This window comes from Pseudophryne corroboree, chromosome 11 (genome assembly GCF_028390025.1).
Source record: "Pseudophryne corroboree isolate aPseCor3 chromosome 11, aPseCor3.hap2, whole genome shotgun sequence".
In the NCBI taxonomy this organism is placed as follows: domain Eukaryota; kingdom Metazoa; phylum Chordata; class Amphibia; order Anura; family Myobatrachidae; genus Pseudophryne; species Pseudophryne corroboree.
The window spans coordinates 34,184,243-34,199,145 of NC_086454.1; the positions used below are offsets into that span (position 1 = coordinate 34,184,243).

The 14,903-nt window shown below is 52.3% G+C and overlaps 1 protein-coding gene across 5 annotated transcripts in view; it reads left to right on the top strand.

The window, feature by feature from the left end:
* The first annotated feature begins 4,299 nt into the window (after positions 1 to 4,299).
* The window catches only part of PLEKHA7 (pleckstrin homology domain containing A7), a 280,439-nt gene continuing 269,835 nt past the window's right edge, over positions 4,300 to 14,903 (top strand). For 4 of the 5 annotated variants that reach the window (XM_063946452.1, XM_063946455.1, XM_063946453.1 and 1 more), the window contains exons 1-3: positions 4,300 to 4,462; positions 4,539 to 4,615; positions 11,426 to 11,483. In XM_063946452.1, coding sequence (XP_063802522.1) covers positions 4,377 to 4,462; positions 4,539 to 4,615; positions 11,426 to 11,483 — 221 coding nt within the window. In that variant the 5' untranslated portion in view covers positions 4,300 to 4,376. The remainder of the gene's footprint in view (positions 4,463 to 4,538; positions 4,616 to 11,425; positions 11,484 to 14,903) is intronic. The other variant, XM_063946454.1, reaches the window with a different exon arrangement.

The following is a 14,903-nucleotide window of genomic DNA, read 5'->3' on the forward strand; positions in this document are numbered from 1 at the left end:
ATTATGACAGGAATCGCAAAACCAGTTATACATTATGCTACACACTGCAATGCCCCTGATACATTATAGCACACACAATGTCTGTGACACAGTATGACACACACCACAATGATCCTGAGACATTATACCACATACCACAATGCCCGTGATATAGTATACAACACACCGTAATGCCTGATACATTATGACACACACCGCAATGTCCGTGATACATTATGCCACACACCGTAATGCCCATTACACATTAAGTTCTACAGTAAGGCTTCCAATTACTTTTAAATTACCTCCTCGTTGCCAGGGGTTTCATGCTCTTGGTTCCATGCACGGTGCCAGGGGTTTTCATGCTCAGGGTGTCATGCTCGTTGCCAGGGGTTTCATGCACTGGGTGTCCTGCTCGTTGCTAGGGGGTAGTGCTTGTTGCTAGGGCCGTGCTCCCAGTGCCACATATGCTCCCAGTGCCAGATATTCCCCCACAGTGCCAGGTATATGCACCCAGTGCCAGATATTCCCCCACAGTGCCAGGTATATGCACCCAATGCCAGATATTCCCCCACAGTGCCAGGTATTTGCCCCCCCCCCCCCCCAGTGCCAGATATTCCCCCACAGTGCCTGCTTCCCCCCCAGTGCCAGATATTCCCCCCCAGTGCCAGGTATATGCCCCCAGTGCCAGATATCCCCCCCCTCCAGTGCCAGGTATATGCCCCCAGTGCCAGGTATATGACCCCCCAGTGCCAGATATTCCCCCCCCCCCCCAGTGCCAGGTATATGCCCCCAGTGCCAGATATTCCCCCACAGTGCCAGGCATATGCCCCCAGTGCCAGATATTCCCTCCCAGTGCCTGCTTCCCCCCCCAGTGCCAGGTACATGCCCCCCCAGTCACGGGTATATGCCCCCAGTGCCGGGTATATGCCCCCCCAGTGCCAGGTATATTCCCCCAGTGCCAGGTATATGCCCCCCAGTGCCAGGTATATGCCCCCAGTGCCAGGTATATGCCCCCCCAGTGCCAGATATTCTCCCAGTGCCAGATATTCCCCCCCAGTGCCAGGTATATGCCCCCAGTGCCAGGTATATGCCCCCAGTGCCAGGTACATGCCCCCCCAGTGCCAGGTATATGCCCCCAGTGCCAGATATTCCCCCCCAGTGCCTGCTTCCCCCCCAGTGCCAGGTATATGCCCCCAGTGCCGGGTATATGCCCCCCCCAGTGCCAGGTATATGCCCCCAGTGCCGGGTATATGCCCCCCCAGTGCCGGGTATATGCCCCCAGTGCCAGGTACATGCCCCCAGTGCCAGATATTCCCCCTAGTGCCTGCTTCCCCCCCAGTGCCAGGTATATGCCTCCAGTGCCGGGTATATGCCCCCCCAGTGCCAGGTATATGCCCCCCAGTGCCGGGTATATGCCCCCAGTGCCAGGTACATGCCCCCAGTGCCGGGTATATGCCCCCCCAGTGCCAGGTATATGCCCCCAGTGCCAGGTATATGCCCCCAGTGCCAGGTACATGCCCTCAGTGCCAGGTATATGCCCCCCCAGTGCCAGGTATATGTCCCCAGTGCCGGGTATATGCCCCAGTGCCTGCTCCTCCGGCCCCCCCCAATGTGTTGGAGGGACACGAGCGCATCGCGCGTCTCTCCTGTGTCCCTCCTGGCTCTCCCCCAGCTGTCTAATAAAGGAAGTGCCGTTCGTGAGCCAATCAGAGCTCACGAACGGCACTTGCTTCCTTAGACCGGCCGGGGGAGAGCCAGGAGGGACACAGGAGAGACGCGCGATGCGCTCGTGTCCCTCCAACACATGGGGGGGGGAGAGCCGGGGGAGCAGGCACCGCAGCAAGGAGGGAGAGGAGATCGCAGATTAACATGCGGACGCTCGTCCGCATGTCAATCTGTTCTAAATCAGTGGCGCCCCCGCAGCCCCTCGCCCCCAAGCCACCGCGAGGACTGCGGGGGCAGTAGTTACGCCACTGAGATAGATCGATCAGTAGTGGATCTTGCTACGGGCACACAGAGGCCGCCGTAGCAAGATACGCTACTGGTGCTCCCGGTCCTCGGTAGATGCGGCGCACCGCGCTGCATTGTGGGAGCGGCACATAGACTCTAGAGGTCATGCTTGATCTCTAGTGTCTATGCGGTGCTATGGGAGAGACGTCATGACGTCTCTCCTATAGATCCGAGGAGCGGCGCCAGCGTCCGGAGAAGGAGGGCAGCAGCGGTCGGGAAACAGGAGCGGGGATGGTGAGTATTAATTTATTTTTTTATTGTTGTAAGCGGCGCAACTCTACTGGGGGCACAAACGGGGGCACAACTTTACTGGGGGCACAAACGGGGGCACAACTCTCATGGGGGCACAAACGGGGACACAACTCTACAGGGGGCATAGATGACCACACCCCTTTATGTAGCCACACCCCTATTTTCGCCCGCGGCGCCACAAGGGCTAGAACCGGCCCTGATATATATATATACAGTATCTGTGTAATGTGGCATGGGTTTTCTCTGGGATCAATCTGGTCATGCCCCCTTCCCCATGAGGCATGCGCATTATGTCCCTGTTGGTAAAATGGGGGGACGCCGCTTCTCTCTCTGGCACAGGGCACCAAAAAGTCTAGTTAGGGCTCTGATGTTACATAGAAAGTACATAATAAGACCCGGTGAATACAGGGTTATGGTAGAATGCAGCGGTTCTGGTAGAATACAGGGTTCTGGTAAAACCAGCATCCATACTAAAGAGACAGAAAAATCAGGATCCACAGAATAAGATTGTTTTTCACAAAACTTAGTGTAAATACTAAAAAAAGTGGGCGAGTGACACCCCAAAAGAGTACTTGCTATTTTGCTTCAGTTGTCCATGACACTAAGGGGGTCTATTTATCAATACTCACACACTCAATGAGATCTGGGCACCATATTAGTACACAGTAGCGGTTCTTGTTACGGGCATGCAGGATTTATTTTTTTCTGGGGCACCGCCGTCCTGAGGGTGCTGCCGTATGGAGGGCGCCGCCGTGGCAAGATCCGCAACTGGTGCCCCCCGGTGCTTGGTAGATGCGGTGCTGTGCGCGATGAAGTCATCGTGCACCGCACAGCATTGTGGGAGCGGCACATAGACACTAGGGGTCATAATTGACCTCTAGTGTCTATGCGGTGCTATGGGAGAGACGTCATGACCGAGGAGCGGCGCCGGCGTCTGGAGACGGAGGGCAGCAGCAGCGGTTGGGAAGCAGGTGCGGGGATTGTAAGTATTAATTTATTTTTTTAAGCTGGGCAACTCTACTGGAGCACAACTCTACAGGGGGCATAGTATTGGGGGCACGGCACAACTAGTGGGCACAGTACTGGGGGCACATCTCTACAGGGGGCACAGTACTGGGGGCACGGCGTAACTAGGGGGCACAACTCTACTGAGGGCACAACTCTATAGGGGGCATAACTGACTACGCCTCTTATCCATGAAGCCACGCCCCTATTTTTTTGCCTGGGGCTCCACAAAGTCTAGTACGGCCCGTTTAGTACACTTATAGCGTTGGCCAAACTCCAGAATGGCGTAGTAAATCAGACAGCATGGTACCCCCATAGGATTTCGGGTGACACTCAGGGATATATTTACTAATACTCCTTTTCCACCTGAGTACCGAGTCCGATCCTGGATGTTTAGCCCAGCTACAACCCGTGTCAGCCCCGCCGTTTCCACTGCACTTCGACACGGGTTATTCCCGAGTCGGATCTGTTTTCACTTAACCCGGGTAAGCTCTGTAAAAGCTATTGATGTCACTCGTTACTCGGTTCTGAAACATGGGTAATGACCGTTTCCACTGCACAATTACCCGGGTCATTACTGTGTTACCATGTCCAACCCAGGTAGCTACCCAGGAAGGATTCCAGGGTCACTCAACCCGTGTTGAGCCGTTTCCACTTACTAAAAAACCCGTGTTAATGTGCGCTCCCGTGCAAAAACACGGGTTCATTTACCTAGTGGAAAAGGGGTATTAAGAAGTGGAGATGTTGCCCATAGCAACCACTTAGAATCTACTTATAATTTATTTAGCACCTTCTAGAAGATAATAGCTAGAATCTGATTGGTTGCTAAGGGCAACAGCTCCACTTCTAAAGAAAACCCCAGCTCTTTAGTAAAATATACCCCTAACTATCCCACCGAAGTCGGGTGTTTATGCCGCAAATATTTAATGATAAATAGGCTCCTAAAAAGTCTGGGAGAAAAGTTTCCCAAACTCCCGGCACGCCGGTGCCCGTGGGAATGACAGGGGGGCGGTCACGTGGTGCGCTCCCTCACACTTTGTTACATTGTTACCTCGGGCGGCAGGAGGCGGGAGCGCGCATTTCCCGGGAGCGCGCCCCCTCCTCCGGGTCCCGGGAGGGGGGTGAAGATGGCGGCCGAGGGCAGCGGGCGGGAGAGTTTACCCGAGCACTGGTCGTACGGGGTGTGCGCGGACGGACGGGTCTTCTTTATCGAGTAAGGCGGGAACAGGTGTGTGATAGCCGGCAGTGCCGGAGTGTGTGCCACTACTAACCCGTCTCTCTCCCCGCAGTGACCGGACCCACAACACCACCTGGCTGCATCCCCGCACCGGGGAGCCCGTCAACTCCGGACACATGATCCGCTCAGGTACGTCTGTCTTTCTCACTGGTGCTGCTCACCTGCCTCACTCACCTGCCCCCCTGTCACACTCACCTGCTGCCTCACCTGTCACACTCACCTGCTGCCTCACCTGTCACACTCACCTGCTGCCTCACCTGTCACACTCACCTGCTGCCTCACCTGTCACACTCACCTGCTGCCTCACCTGTCACACTCACCTGCTGCCTCACCTGTCCCACTCACCTGTCCCCCTGTCACACTCACCTGGTGCCTCCCCTGTCACGCTCACTTGGTGCCTCACCTGTCACACTCACCTGCTGCCTCACCTGTCACACTCACCTGCTGCCTCACCTGTCACACTCACCTGCTGCCTCACCTGTCCCACTCACCTGTCCCCCTGTCACACTCACCTGGTGCCTCCCCTGTCACGCTCACTTGGTGCCCCCCCTGTCACGCTCACCTGGTGCCCCCCCTGTCACGCTCACCTGGTGCCCCCCCTGTCACGCTCACCTGGTGCCCCCCCTGTCACGCTCACCTATTGCCCCCCCTGTCACGCTCACCTATTGCCCCCCCTGTCACGCTCACCTGGTGCCCCCCCTGTCACGCTCACCTGGTGCCCCCCCTGTCACGCTCACCTATTGCCCCCCCCGTCACGCTCACCTATTGCCCCCCCCGTCACGCTCACCTGGTGCCCCCCCCGTCACGCTCACCTGGGGGCACCCCCTGTCACGCTCACCTGGTGCCCCCCCCTGTCTGCCCCCCCTGTCACGCTTACCTGGTGCCCCCCTGTCACGCTCACCTGGTGCCTCCCCTGTCACTGTCACGCTCACCTGGTGCCTGTCACGCTCACCTGGTGCCCCCCCTGTCACGCTCACCTGGTGCCCCCCCTGTCACGCTCACCTGGTGCCCCCCCTGTCACGCTCACCTGGTGCCCCCCCTGTCACGCTCACCTGGTGCCCCCCCTGTCACGCTCACCTGGTGCCTCCCCTGTCACGCTCACCTGGTGCCTCCCCTGTCACGCTCACCTGGTGCCTCCCCTGTCACGCTCACCTGGTGCCTCCCCTGTCACGCTCACCTGGTGCCTCCCCTGTCACGCTCACCTGGTGCCTCCCCTGTCACGCTCACCTGGTGCCTCCCCTGTCGCGCTCACCTGCTGCCTCTCCTGTCGCACTCACCTGCTGCCTCTCCTGTCACACTCACCTGTCCCATGTTACTGTCACACTCACCTGTCCCATGTTACTGTCACACTCACCTGTCCCATGTTACTGTCACACTCACCTGTCCCATGTTACTGTCACACTCACCTGTCCCATGTTACTGTCACACTCACCTGTCCCCCATCACACTCGCCTGCCCTATGTTACTGTTGCACTCGCCTACCTCTACTGTCACACTCACCTGTCACATGTTACTGTCACACTCATCTTCTTCCACTGTCACACTCACCTGTCCCATGTTACTGTCACACTCACCTGTCCCATGTTACTGTCACACTCGCCTGTCCCATGTTACTGTCACACTCGCCTGTCCCATGTTACTGTCACACTCGCCTGTCCCCCATCACACTCACCTGTCCCATGTTACGGTCACACTCACCTGTCCCATGTTACGGTCACACTCACCTGTCCCATGTTACGGTCACACTCACCTGTCCCATGTTACGGTCACACTCACCTGTCCCATGTTACGGTCACACTCACCTGTCCCATGTTACGGTCACACTCACCTGTCCCATGTTACGGTCACACTCACCTGTCCCATGTTACTGTCACACTCACCTGTCCCATGTTACTGTCACACTCACCTGTCCCCCATCACACTCGCCTGCCCTATGTTACTGTTGCACTCGCCTACCTCTACTGTCACACTCACCTGTCCCATGTTACTGTCACACTCACCTGTCCCATGTTACTGTCACACTCACCTGTCCCATGTTACTGTCACACTCACCTGTCCCCCATCACACTCGCCTGCCCTATGTTACTGTTGCACTCGCCTACCTCTACTGTCACACTCGCCTGTCTCGCGTTACTGTCACACTCATCTGTCACCACAGGGTGGTCTTCTGTATACCGCCGGCCGGGCTCCCGACGTCCAGCATCCCGGCGCCGGAATCCCGACCGCCGGCACCACACTTACCTGTCACCCGTCACACTTACCTTTCACCACACTAGCCTATCCCCTTGTCCCACTCGGCTGTCACCACACTCAGTCCTTCTGCTGCACTCACCTGTCCCATGTTACGGTCACACTCGTCTGTCAGCACACTCACATGTCGCCACACTCACCTGTCACCACAGTCTGTCCCCCCATCATAATCCCGTCACCACACTCGCCTGTCCCCCCATCATAATCCCGTCACCACACTCACCTGTCCCCTCATCATAATCCCGTCACCACACTCGCCTGTCCCCTCATCATAATCCCGTCACCACACTCGCCTGTCCCCCCATCATAATCCCGTCACCACACTCGCCTGTCCCCCCATCATAATCCCGTCACCACACTCGCCTACCTCTACTGTCACACTCACCTGTCTCGCGTTACTGTCACACTCATCTGTCACCACAGGGTGGTCTTCTGTATACCGCCGGCCGGGCTCCCGACGTCCAGCATCCCGGCGCCGGAATCCCGACCGCCGGCACCACATTTACCTGTCACCCGTCACACTTACCTTTCACCACACTAGCCTATCCCCTTGTCCCACTCGGCTGTCACCACACTCAGTCCTTCTGCTGCACTCACCTGTCCCATGTTACGGTCACACTCGTCTGTCAGCACACTCACATGTCGCCACACTCACCTGTCACCACAGTCTGTCCCCCCATCATAATCCCGTCACCACACTCACCTGTCCCCTCATCATAATCCCGTCACCACACTCACCTGTCCCCCCATCATAATCCCGTCACCACACTCACCTGTCCCCCCATCATAATCCCGTCACCACACTCGCCTGTCCCCCCATCATAATCCCGTCACCACACTCGCCTGTCCCCCCATCATAATCCCGTCACCACACTCGCCTGTCCCCCCATCATAATCCCGTCACCACACTCGCCTGTCCCCCCATCATAATCCCGTCACCACACTCGCCTGTCCCCCCATCATAATCCCGTCACCACACTCACCTGTCCCCTCATCATAATTCCGTCACCACACTCACCTGTCCCCTCATCATAATCCCGTCACCACACTCACCTGTCCCCTCATCATAATCCCGTCACCACACTCGCCTGTCCCCTCATCATAATCCCGTCACCACACTCGCCTGTCCCCCCATCATAATCCCGTCACCACACTCGCCTGTCCCCCCATCATAATCCCGTCACCACACTCGCCTACCTCTACTGTCACACTCACCTGTCTCGCGTTACTGTCACACTCATCTGTCACCACAGGGTGGTCTTCTGTATACCGCCGGCCGGGCTCCCGACGTCCAGCATCCCGGCGCCGGAATCCCGACCGCCGGCACCACACTTACCTGTCACCCGTCACACTTACCTTTCACCACACTAGCCTATCCCCTTGTCCCACTCGGCTGTCACCACACTCAGTCCTTCTGCTGCACTCACCTGTCCCATGTTACGGTCACACTCGTCTGTCAGCACACTCACATGTCGCCACACTCACCTGTCACCACAGTCTGTCCCCCCATCATAATCCCGTCACCACACTCGCCTGTCCCCCCATCATAATCCCGTCACCACACTCACCTGTCCCCTCATCATAATCCCGTCACCACACTCACCTGTCCCCTCATCATAATCCCGTCACCACACTCACCTGTCCCCTCATCATAATCCCGTCACCACACTCACCTGTCCCCCCATCATAATCCCGTCACCACACTCGCCTGTCCCCCCATCATAATCCCGTCACCACACTCGCCTGTCCCCCCATCATAATCCCGTCACCACACTCGCCTGTCCCCCCATCATAATCCCGTCACCACACTCGCCTGTCCCCCCATCATAATCCCGTCACCACACTCGCCTGTCCCCCCATCATAATCCCGTCACCACACTCGCCTGTCCCCCCATCATAATCCCGTCACCACACTCGCCTGTCCCCCCATCATAATCCCGTCACCACACTCGCCTGTCCCCCCATCATAATCCCGTCACCACACTCGCCTGTCCCCCCATCATAATCCCGTCACCACACTCGCCTGTCCCCCCATCATAATCCCGTCACCACACTCGCCTGTCCCCCCATCATAATCCCGTCACCACACTCGCCTGTCCCCCCATCATAATCCCGTCACCACACTCGCCTGTCCCCCCATCATAATCCCGTCACCACACTCGCCTGTCCCCCCATCATAATCCCGTCACCACACTCGCCTGTCACCCGTCACACTTACCTTTCACCACACTAGCCTATCCCCTTGTCCCACTCGGCTGTCACCACACTCAGTCCTTCTGCTGCACTCACCTGTCCCATGTTACGGTCACACTCGTCTGTCAGCACACTCACATGTCGCCACACTCACCTGTCACCACAGTCTGTCCCTCTGCCACACTCACCTGTCCCATGTTACTGTCACTCTCTATCATGGTGATATACGGTTAGGAGGGGCTTATCCACTGTCATGGCGATATACGGTTAGGAGGGGCTTATTCACTGACATGGCGATATACGGTTAGGAGGGTCTTATCCACTATTATGGTGATATACGGTTAGGAGGGTCTTATCCACTATCATGGTGATATACGGTTAGGAGGGGCTTATTCACTGACATGGTGATATACGGTTAGGAGGGGCTTATTCACTGACATGGCGATGTACGGTTAGGAGGGGCTTATCCACTGTCTTAGCGATGTACGGTTAGGAGGGGCTTATCCACTGACATGGCGATGTACGGTTAGGAGGGGCTTATCCACTGTCTTAGCGATGTACGGATAGGAGGGGCTTATCCCCTGTCATGGCAATGTACGGATAGGAGGGGCTTATCCACTGTCTTAGCGATGTACGGATAGGAGGGGCTTATCCCCTGTCATGGCAATGTACGGATAGGAGGGGCTTATCCACTGTCTTAGCGATGTACGGATAGGAGGGGCTTATCCCCTGTCATGGCAATGTACGGATAGGAGGGGCTTATCCACTGTCTTAGCGATGTACGGATAGGAGGGGCTTATCCCCTGTCATGGCGATGTGCGATTAGGAGGGGTGTATTCACTGTCATGGCAATGTACGGTTAGGAGGGGCTTATCCACTGTCATGGCGATGTACGGTTAGGAGGGACTTATCCACTGTCATGGCGATATACGGTAATCAAACACGATAAACGTTATCAGCAGAGTCTTGTTTAATAACCCCCTTCTTTCTATTGCTCCGCTCAGTAGGCATTGTAGAATAAATGTGACTCTGGCCACATTCCTTGGCTGATATCCGCACACACTACATGAGTGGTTTGCAGATAGAAGAGGGTCGTGCTGATATAGATAGATAGATAGATATATATATATCTATCTATCTATCTATATCTATCTATGTGTGATATTACGGAGGGCACTTCAGAAGCTGGGTTACTGGCTGTGAGGGACCGGCATCGGCTCTGCCATTCGCGTCTAGTGTTTGTTTCGCAGAGATAAGTCTTTGAACTCTGGTAAATTCGTCGTAACTGCATCGAGACGGTCCCCCCACAGCGTCGCATCCTCCCTCCTGAGCGACGTGTCTGATAATCCGCATCTTGCTCGGACCTAATTACTGGTCTTAAAGTGCCATCCGTCTGGCAAGTGACTAATCTGATGTCAGTGGCTGGTTGCTGTCTGGTGCCTCCTAAACAAATCAAGTAGAGCGGTATTAACCGGTTCAGTGCCAGCTGGCTGAGTCTCCTGCCCTCCCTGTCGGAGGACCCCCCCCCCCCCCCCCCAACCCAATCTGTCACACTGTGCAGCATATTCTAATTAGGAGGAGCCAATGGAAAACAGAACCTGGTTTATGAAGTTGCTAAAAGCACTCTCACAATAACGGACCCAGAAGCTTATCAGAGGTGAATATGTTTCAGGCCATGAGTTGGGGGGTTACTTTCCTACACACAGCCGAGTTCCTGTCTGTAATCCCATTAAAGGACTATGCCGCCAGCCACTTTCAGTAGAAAATAACTGATAACAGAGGACAATGGGGGTCATTCCGAGTTGATCGCTAGCTGCTTTCGTTCGCTGTGCAGCGATGAGGCAAAAAAAGGCACTTCTGCGCATGTGGCGCAATGCGCACGCGCAACGTACTATTACAACGAACAATGTCGTTTCACACAGGGTCTAGCGAAGGTTTTCAGTCGCACTGCGGGCCGCAGAGTGATTGACAGGAAGAGGGCGTTTCTGGGTGTCAACTGACCGTTTTCAGGGAGTGTTCGAAAAAACGCAGGCGTGCCAGAAAAAATGCAGGCGTGGCTGGGCGAACGCAGGGCGTGTTCGTGACGTCAAAACAGGAACTGAACAGCGTGAAGTGATCGCAAGCGCTGAGTAGGTTATGAGCTAATCTCAAACTGCACAAAATGTTTTTGTAGCCGCTGTGCGATCCTTTCGTTCACACTTCTGCTAAGCTAAAATACACTCCCAGTGGGAGGCGGCATAGCGTTTGCACGGCTGCTAAAAACTGCTAGCGAGAGAACAACTCGGAATGACCACCAATAACCTGTACTCAGCTGTGTATCAAATGTCAATACAATTCTACAAATCTCAACTTGCAAAGTTATAAATACTTTCACATCCATACGGGGCCAGGGACTGCACTATTCTCCATATAGCTCTGTGTAATCTAATTGTCTCCTATATAAATAAACAGTACTGGTAATGATCTAACCACTTGTGGTAATGCCTCTATTTCCAGATCTGCCTCGAGGCTGGGAAGAGGGATTCACGGACGAAGGTGCCAGCTACTTCATAGAGTGAGTGCCCCTGTCTGATGTCTGTGTGTGACCTGTACCCTCTTGTCCCGTGCACAATCGGGGGGCAGCTGTCCTATGGGATGGACCGATATTCCGTTTGTGTACACAGGCGGTGTCGTCCAGGGTATAGGTTCCGTTGTGCTGTGCGCAGGGACATGGGCAATTTCTTACCAGGCTAAGAGATGCCGCTTCTGGTTACTGCCACACGAGCAGGTTTATTTGGCGCCACTGATTTCTGCTGGGTTTGTGCAGAATTTGTGGATAGGTCTTTTGAGATGTGATTCTCTCCTGTTTAATAAATTCTTTGTGGATCACGAATATGGTATTGGTGCAAATAAATTAGCTGGGCTCTTCTTTAGGAGTGAAAATAGTGTAAGATATTACTTTTTAGGTTTTACAGGAGGAGAGGGACGGTTTTGCTGCAGTGGAGGAAGCTGTTGATCTGATGGATAAGTGTTTGGCTGGGTGCAGGGATTTGTTGTGGGCCCATCACCCTGGAACTATGCAGATTAGGAAATTCTGCGCTTCTCTGAAGGTGGAGGGGAGTGTCTGTGTGGGGTGCTATGCGTCTTTGCAGAGTTTACTGAGTGCTCTCTAAGTGCTGATAAGTTTTGTCTATCTTGGCAGAGACTCCTATCCCTCCTATGTACCTAGCAGTCATTGCTTTGGGATACCAGCCTTCACTTTCTTTGTGTACAGTTTTGAAGAGGCGTTAACGCTGGAATTGTGGAAGTTGCAGTACCTTATGAGCCGAGCTCTTCCTGTATCTGCAATAAATAATTTACCGGCCAAGGTGACTGAATGCACTACTGAATATAATGTTGCTACTTTCCAAAAATAGTGTATTAATGAATGATGGACCCTAGCGAGAGGGCTGCATGGGTGTTATGTAACATGTATATCACTGTGTCGTGTCCCCCCCCACGTACACAAAAAAAAAATTTGTCTGAAGAGGAACACACACACACACGCTTCTGTTTATCTTGGCAGAACGCGCATCCTACAGGGGAAGAAGAATTACCGCACATGCAACTGTCGGATTGCAGCTATATACACACACACACACACACACACACACACACACACACACACACACACACACACACACACACACACACACACACACACACACACACACACACACACACACACACACACACACACACACACACACACATATACATACATACATAAAGGCACTCGCTTTTCCAGCTCATTGGAAAAAGCAAAACAAGCCAGCACTCACGGTTTAGATGAGAAAACGAAGAAGATTTATTCCATATCAAGGCGACAAGTGTACATACAGGCACAGCCCAACAGCTGTTTCAACCGATACAGGTCTTCCTTTATATGGAATAAATCTTCTTAGTTTTCTCATCTAAACCGTGAGTGCTGGCTTGTTTTGCTTTTTCCAATGAGCTGGAAAAGCGAGTGCCTTTATGTTATTTTACTGCCTTGCACCATCTATTCATTCTGTACTATGGTTTTGAGTGCTGTCATTTTTGCTCTTATATTTATTTATATATATATATATATATATATATATATATATATATATATATATATATATATATATACACACACACACTCTTCCCAACATGTTCAGTCTGAGATCTGTGCAATGTGATTGTATAAAATTGTAGCATTTTGAGTGAATTTAATTGTACCTCTCCCACGCATAACAAATTCTGTATAATTCAATCAAAATCTTCTGACCTATTTATAACACGGAGGGGGCATCTACAGATCTGTGAAATGTCTGCCTTGGGGGTACTATGTGATCTGCAGCCGGTCTCTGGGAATACCGGCTTCAGTACGGAGAACTTCGTTGTACAGTTAATTATTTGGTGACGTCATGCAAACTGTACTTCATATACGATGATCAGTGTCGCATAGTGGTGCAAGACTCTATATACATAAAAATCGGATGCCATTCTGTGTTTGTCATAGGAACAATAATTTTTTTTCTAGTTTTGCAGAACAATTTAACAATAATGGAGGCACAGAAGTATTGAATATTATATTTGGCTGTATAGATTAGTATATCTTTATGTTGCAGTTGCCGCTCTGGTTCCGTGCTGTTAGAAATCTCACATGGTGCCGTTTCTTACATATACGGTGAGGTTACAGCTATCCAGTTCTTTATAGTACTGAACTGTTGGTTGCGTGTCACAGTATTGAATTGATTTAAGTAGGTTGATGAGAAGCTATAAACATTTTTTAGGTAATTCTGGAGTACACCTATTTACTGCTAAATGAAATCCAACGAGAATTTGGGATGTGCCTGAATGAGAGGTAAACATATGGTGCATTGTGACCCCCCCCAATCGCCCCACAACGGGCCAGTTATTATTTATGGGGGTGTAACATTCATCACCTGGAACTGTGCAGTGAGCAACACATTCAGTGCTGCGTTAATTCGGTGCTGTCAGAAGCGACATATATTAGTATTCTGTGGCATAGATGTCCGAGGACCCCATTCTCCCACGTTCCTGGTAGTCCTAAACCAGTGAATGTTATCATACTACATGCATGAAGCCCCTCTACCCATTCTGGAGTGGGATCTTGTCACTATGCTATGAGAAGGAGGTACCGCTATAAGAAATAGCCAGCTTTTATTCCTGTCCATGTAACATTGCTTTGGGTGAATCATAGTGTGTACACGCCTGCATGCTATATAGGGTGTTAGTAGTGTGTAGTGTTGTGTTTGGGGGCGTTTGTGCCTCGCAGAGATAGGGATTGTACACACAGGTGTAGGGACACTCCTGTTGTGTACACAGGTTTCCTGTGGGCAAAGCGGGAAACGGTTAATGGTTTGTTAATCTGTAAAATGACCTTTCTCTCTGCACAGGAATGTCACTAAGTCCTATGCTCCCTGTCTGCGTGTTATTACTCTACACGGCGGAATCAGGTGTAATGCGGGGTCTCTGCTGTACGCAAACCTTTCCTTACTGTATCTGTGTATGTCGTATGTAACCGCATATTGCTATATCTGTGTATATATGTGTTGTATGTAAAAGTATTCTAATGTGGCAGTGTATGTAAAGGTATATTTGTGCATGTAAAAGTATATTGTGCCCGGATATATGCTGTATGTAAAAGTATATTACTGTACTTGTATATATAATGTCGTGTGCAATAGTATATTAGTGTATATGTAGTATAAGTAAAGTTTGTCTCTGCAATACTATCCTGAGCATTTGTGCATTATAGAAAGTAACCTGTTCCTCTAGTATGCTATATATAGGTTACATTCCTGCTGCTGATAATAATTGCCATTATTATTAGACTTTTATTACGTCCGGATGTTCAGCATATTTCTTATACTACGCACCATATATTAGTTGCTTTGGATGATTAGGATTGCATGATGGTCCAGCATTTATTGCAGCATCTTATATTGGTTTCTGATCCTTGGTT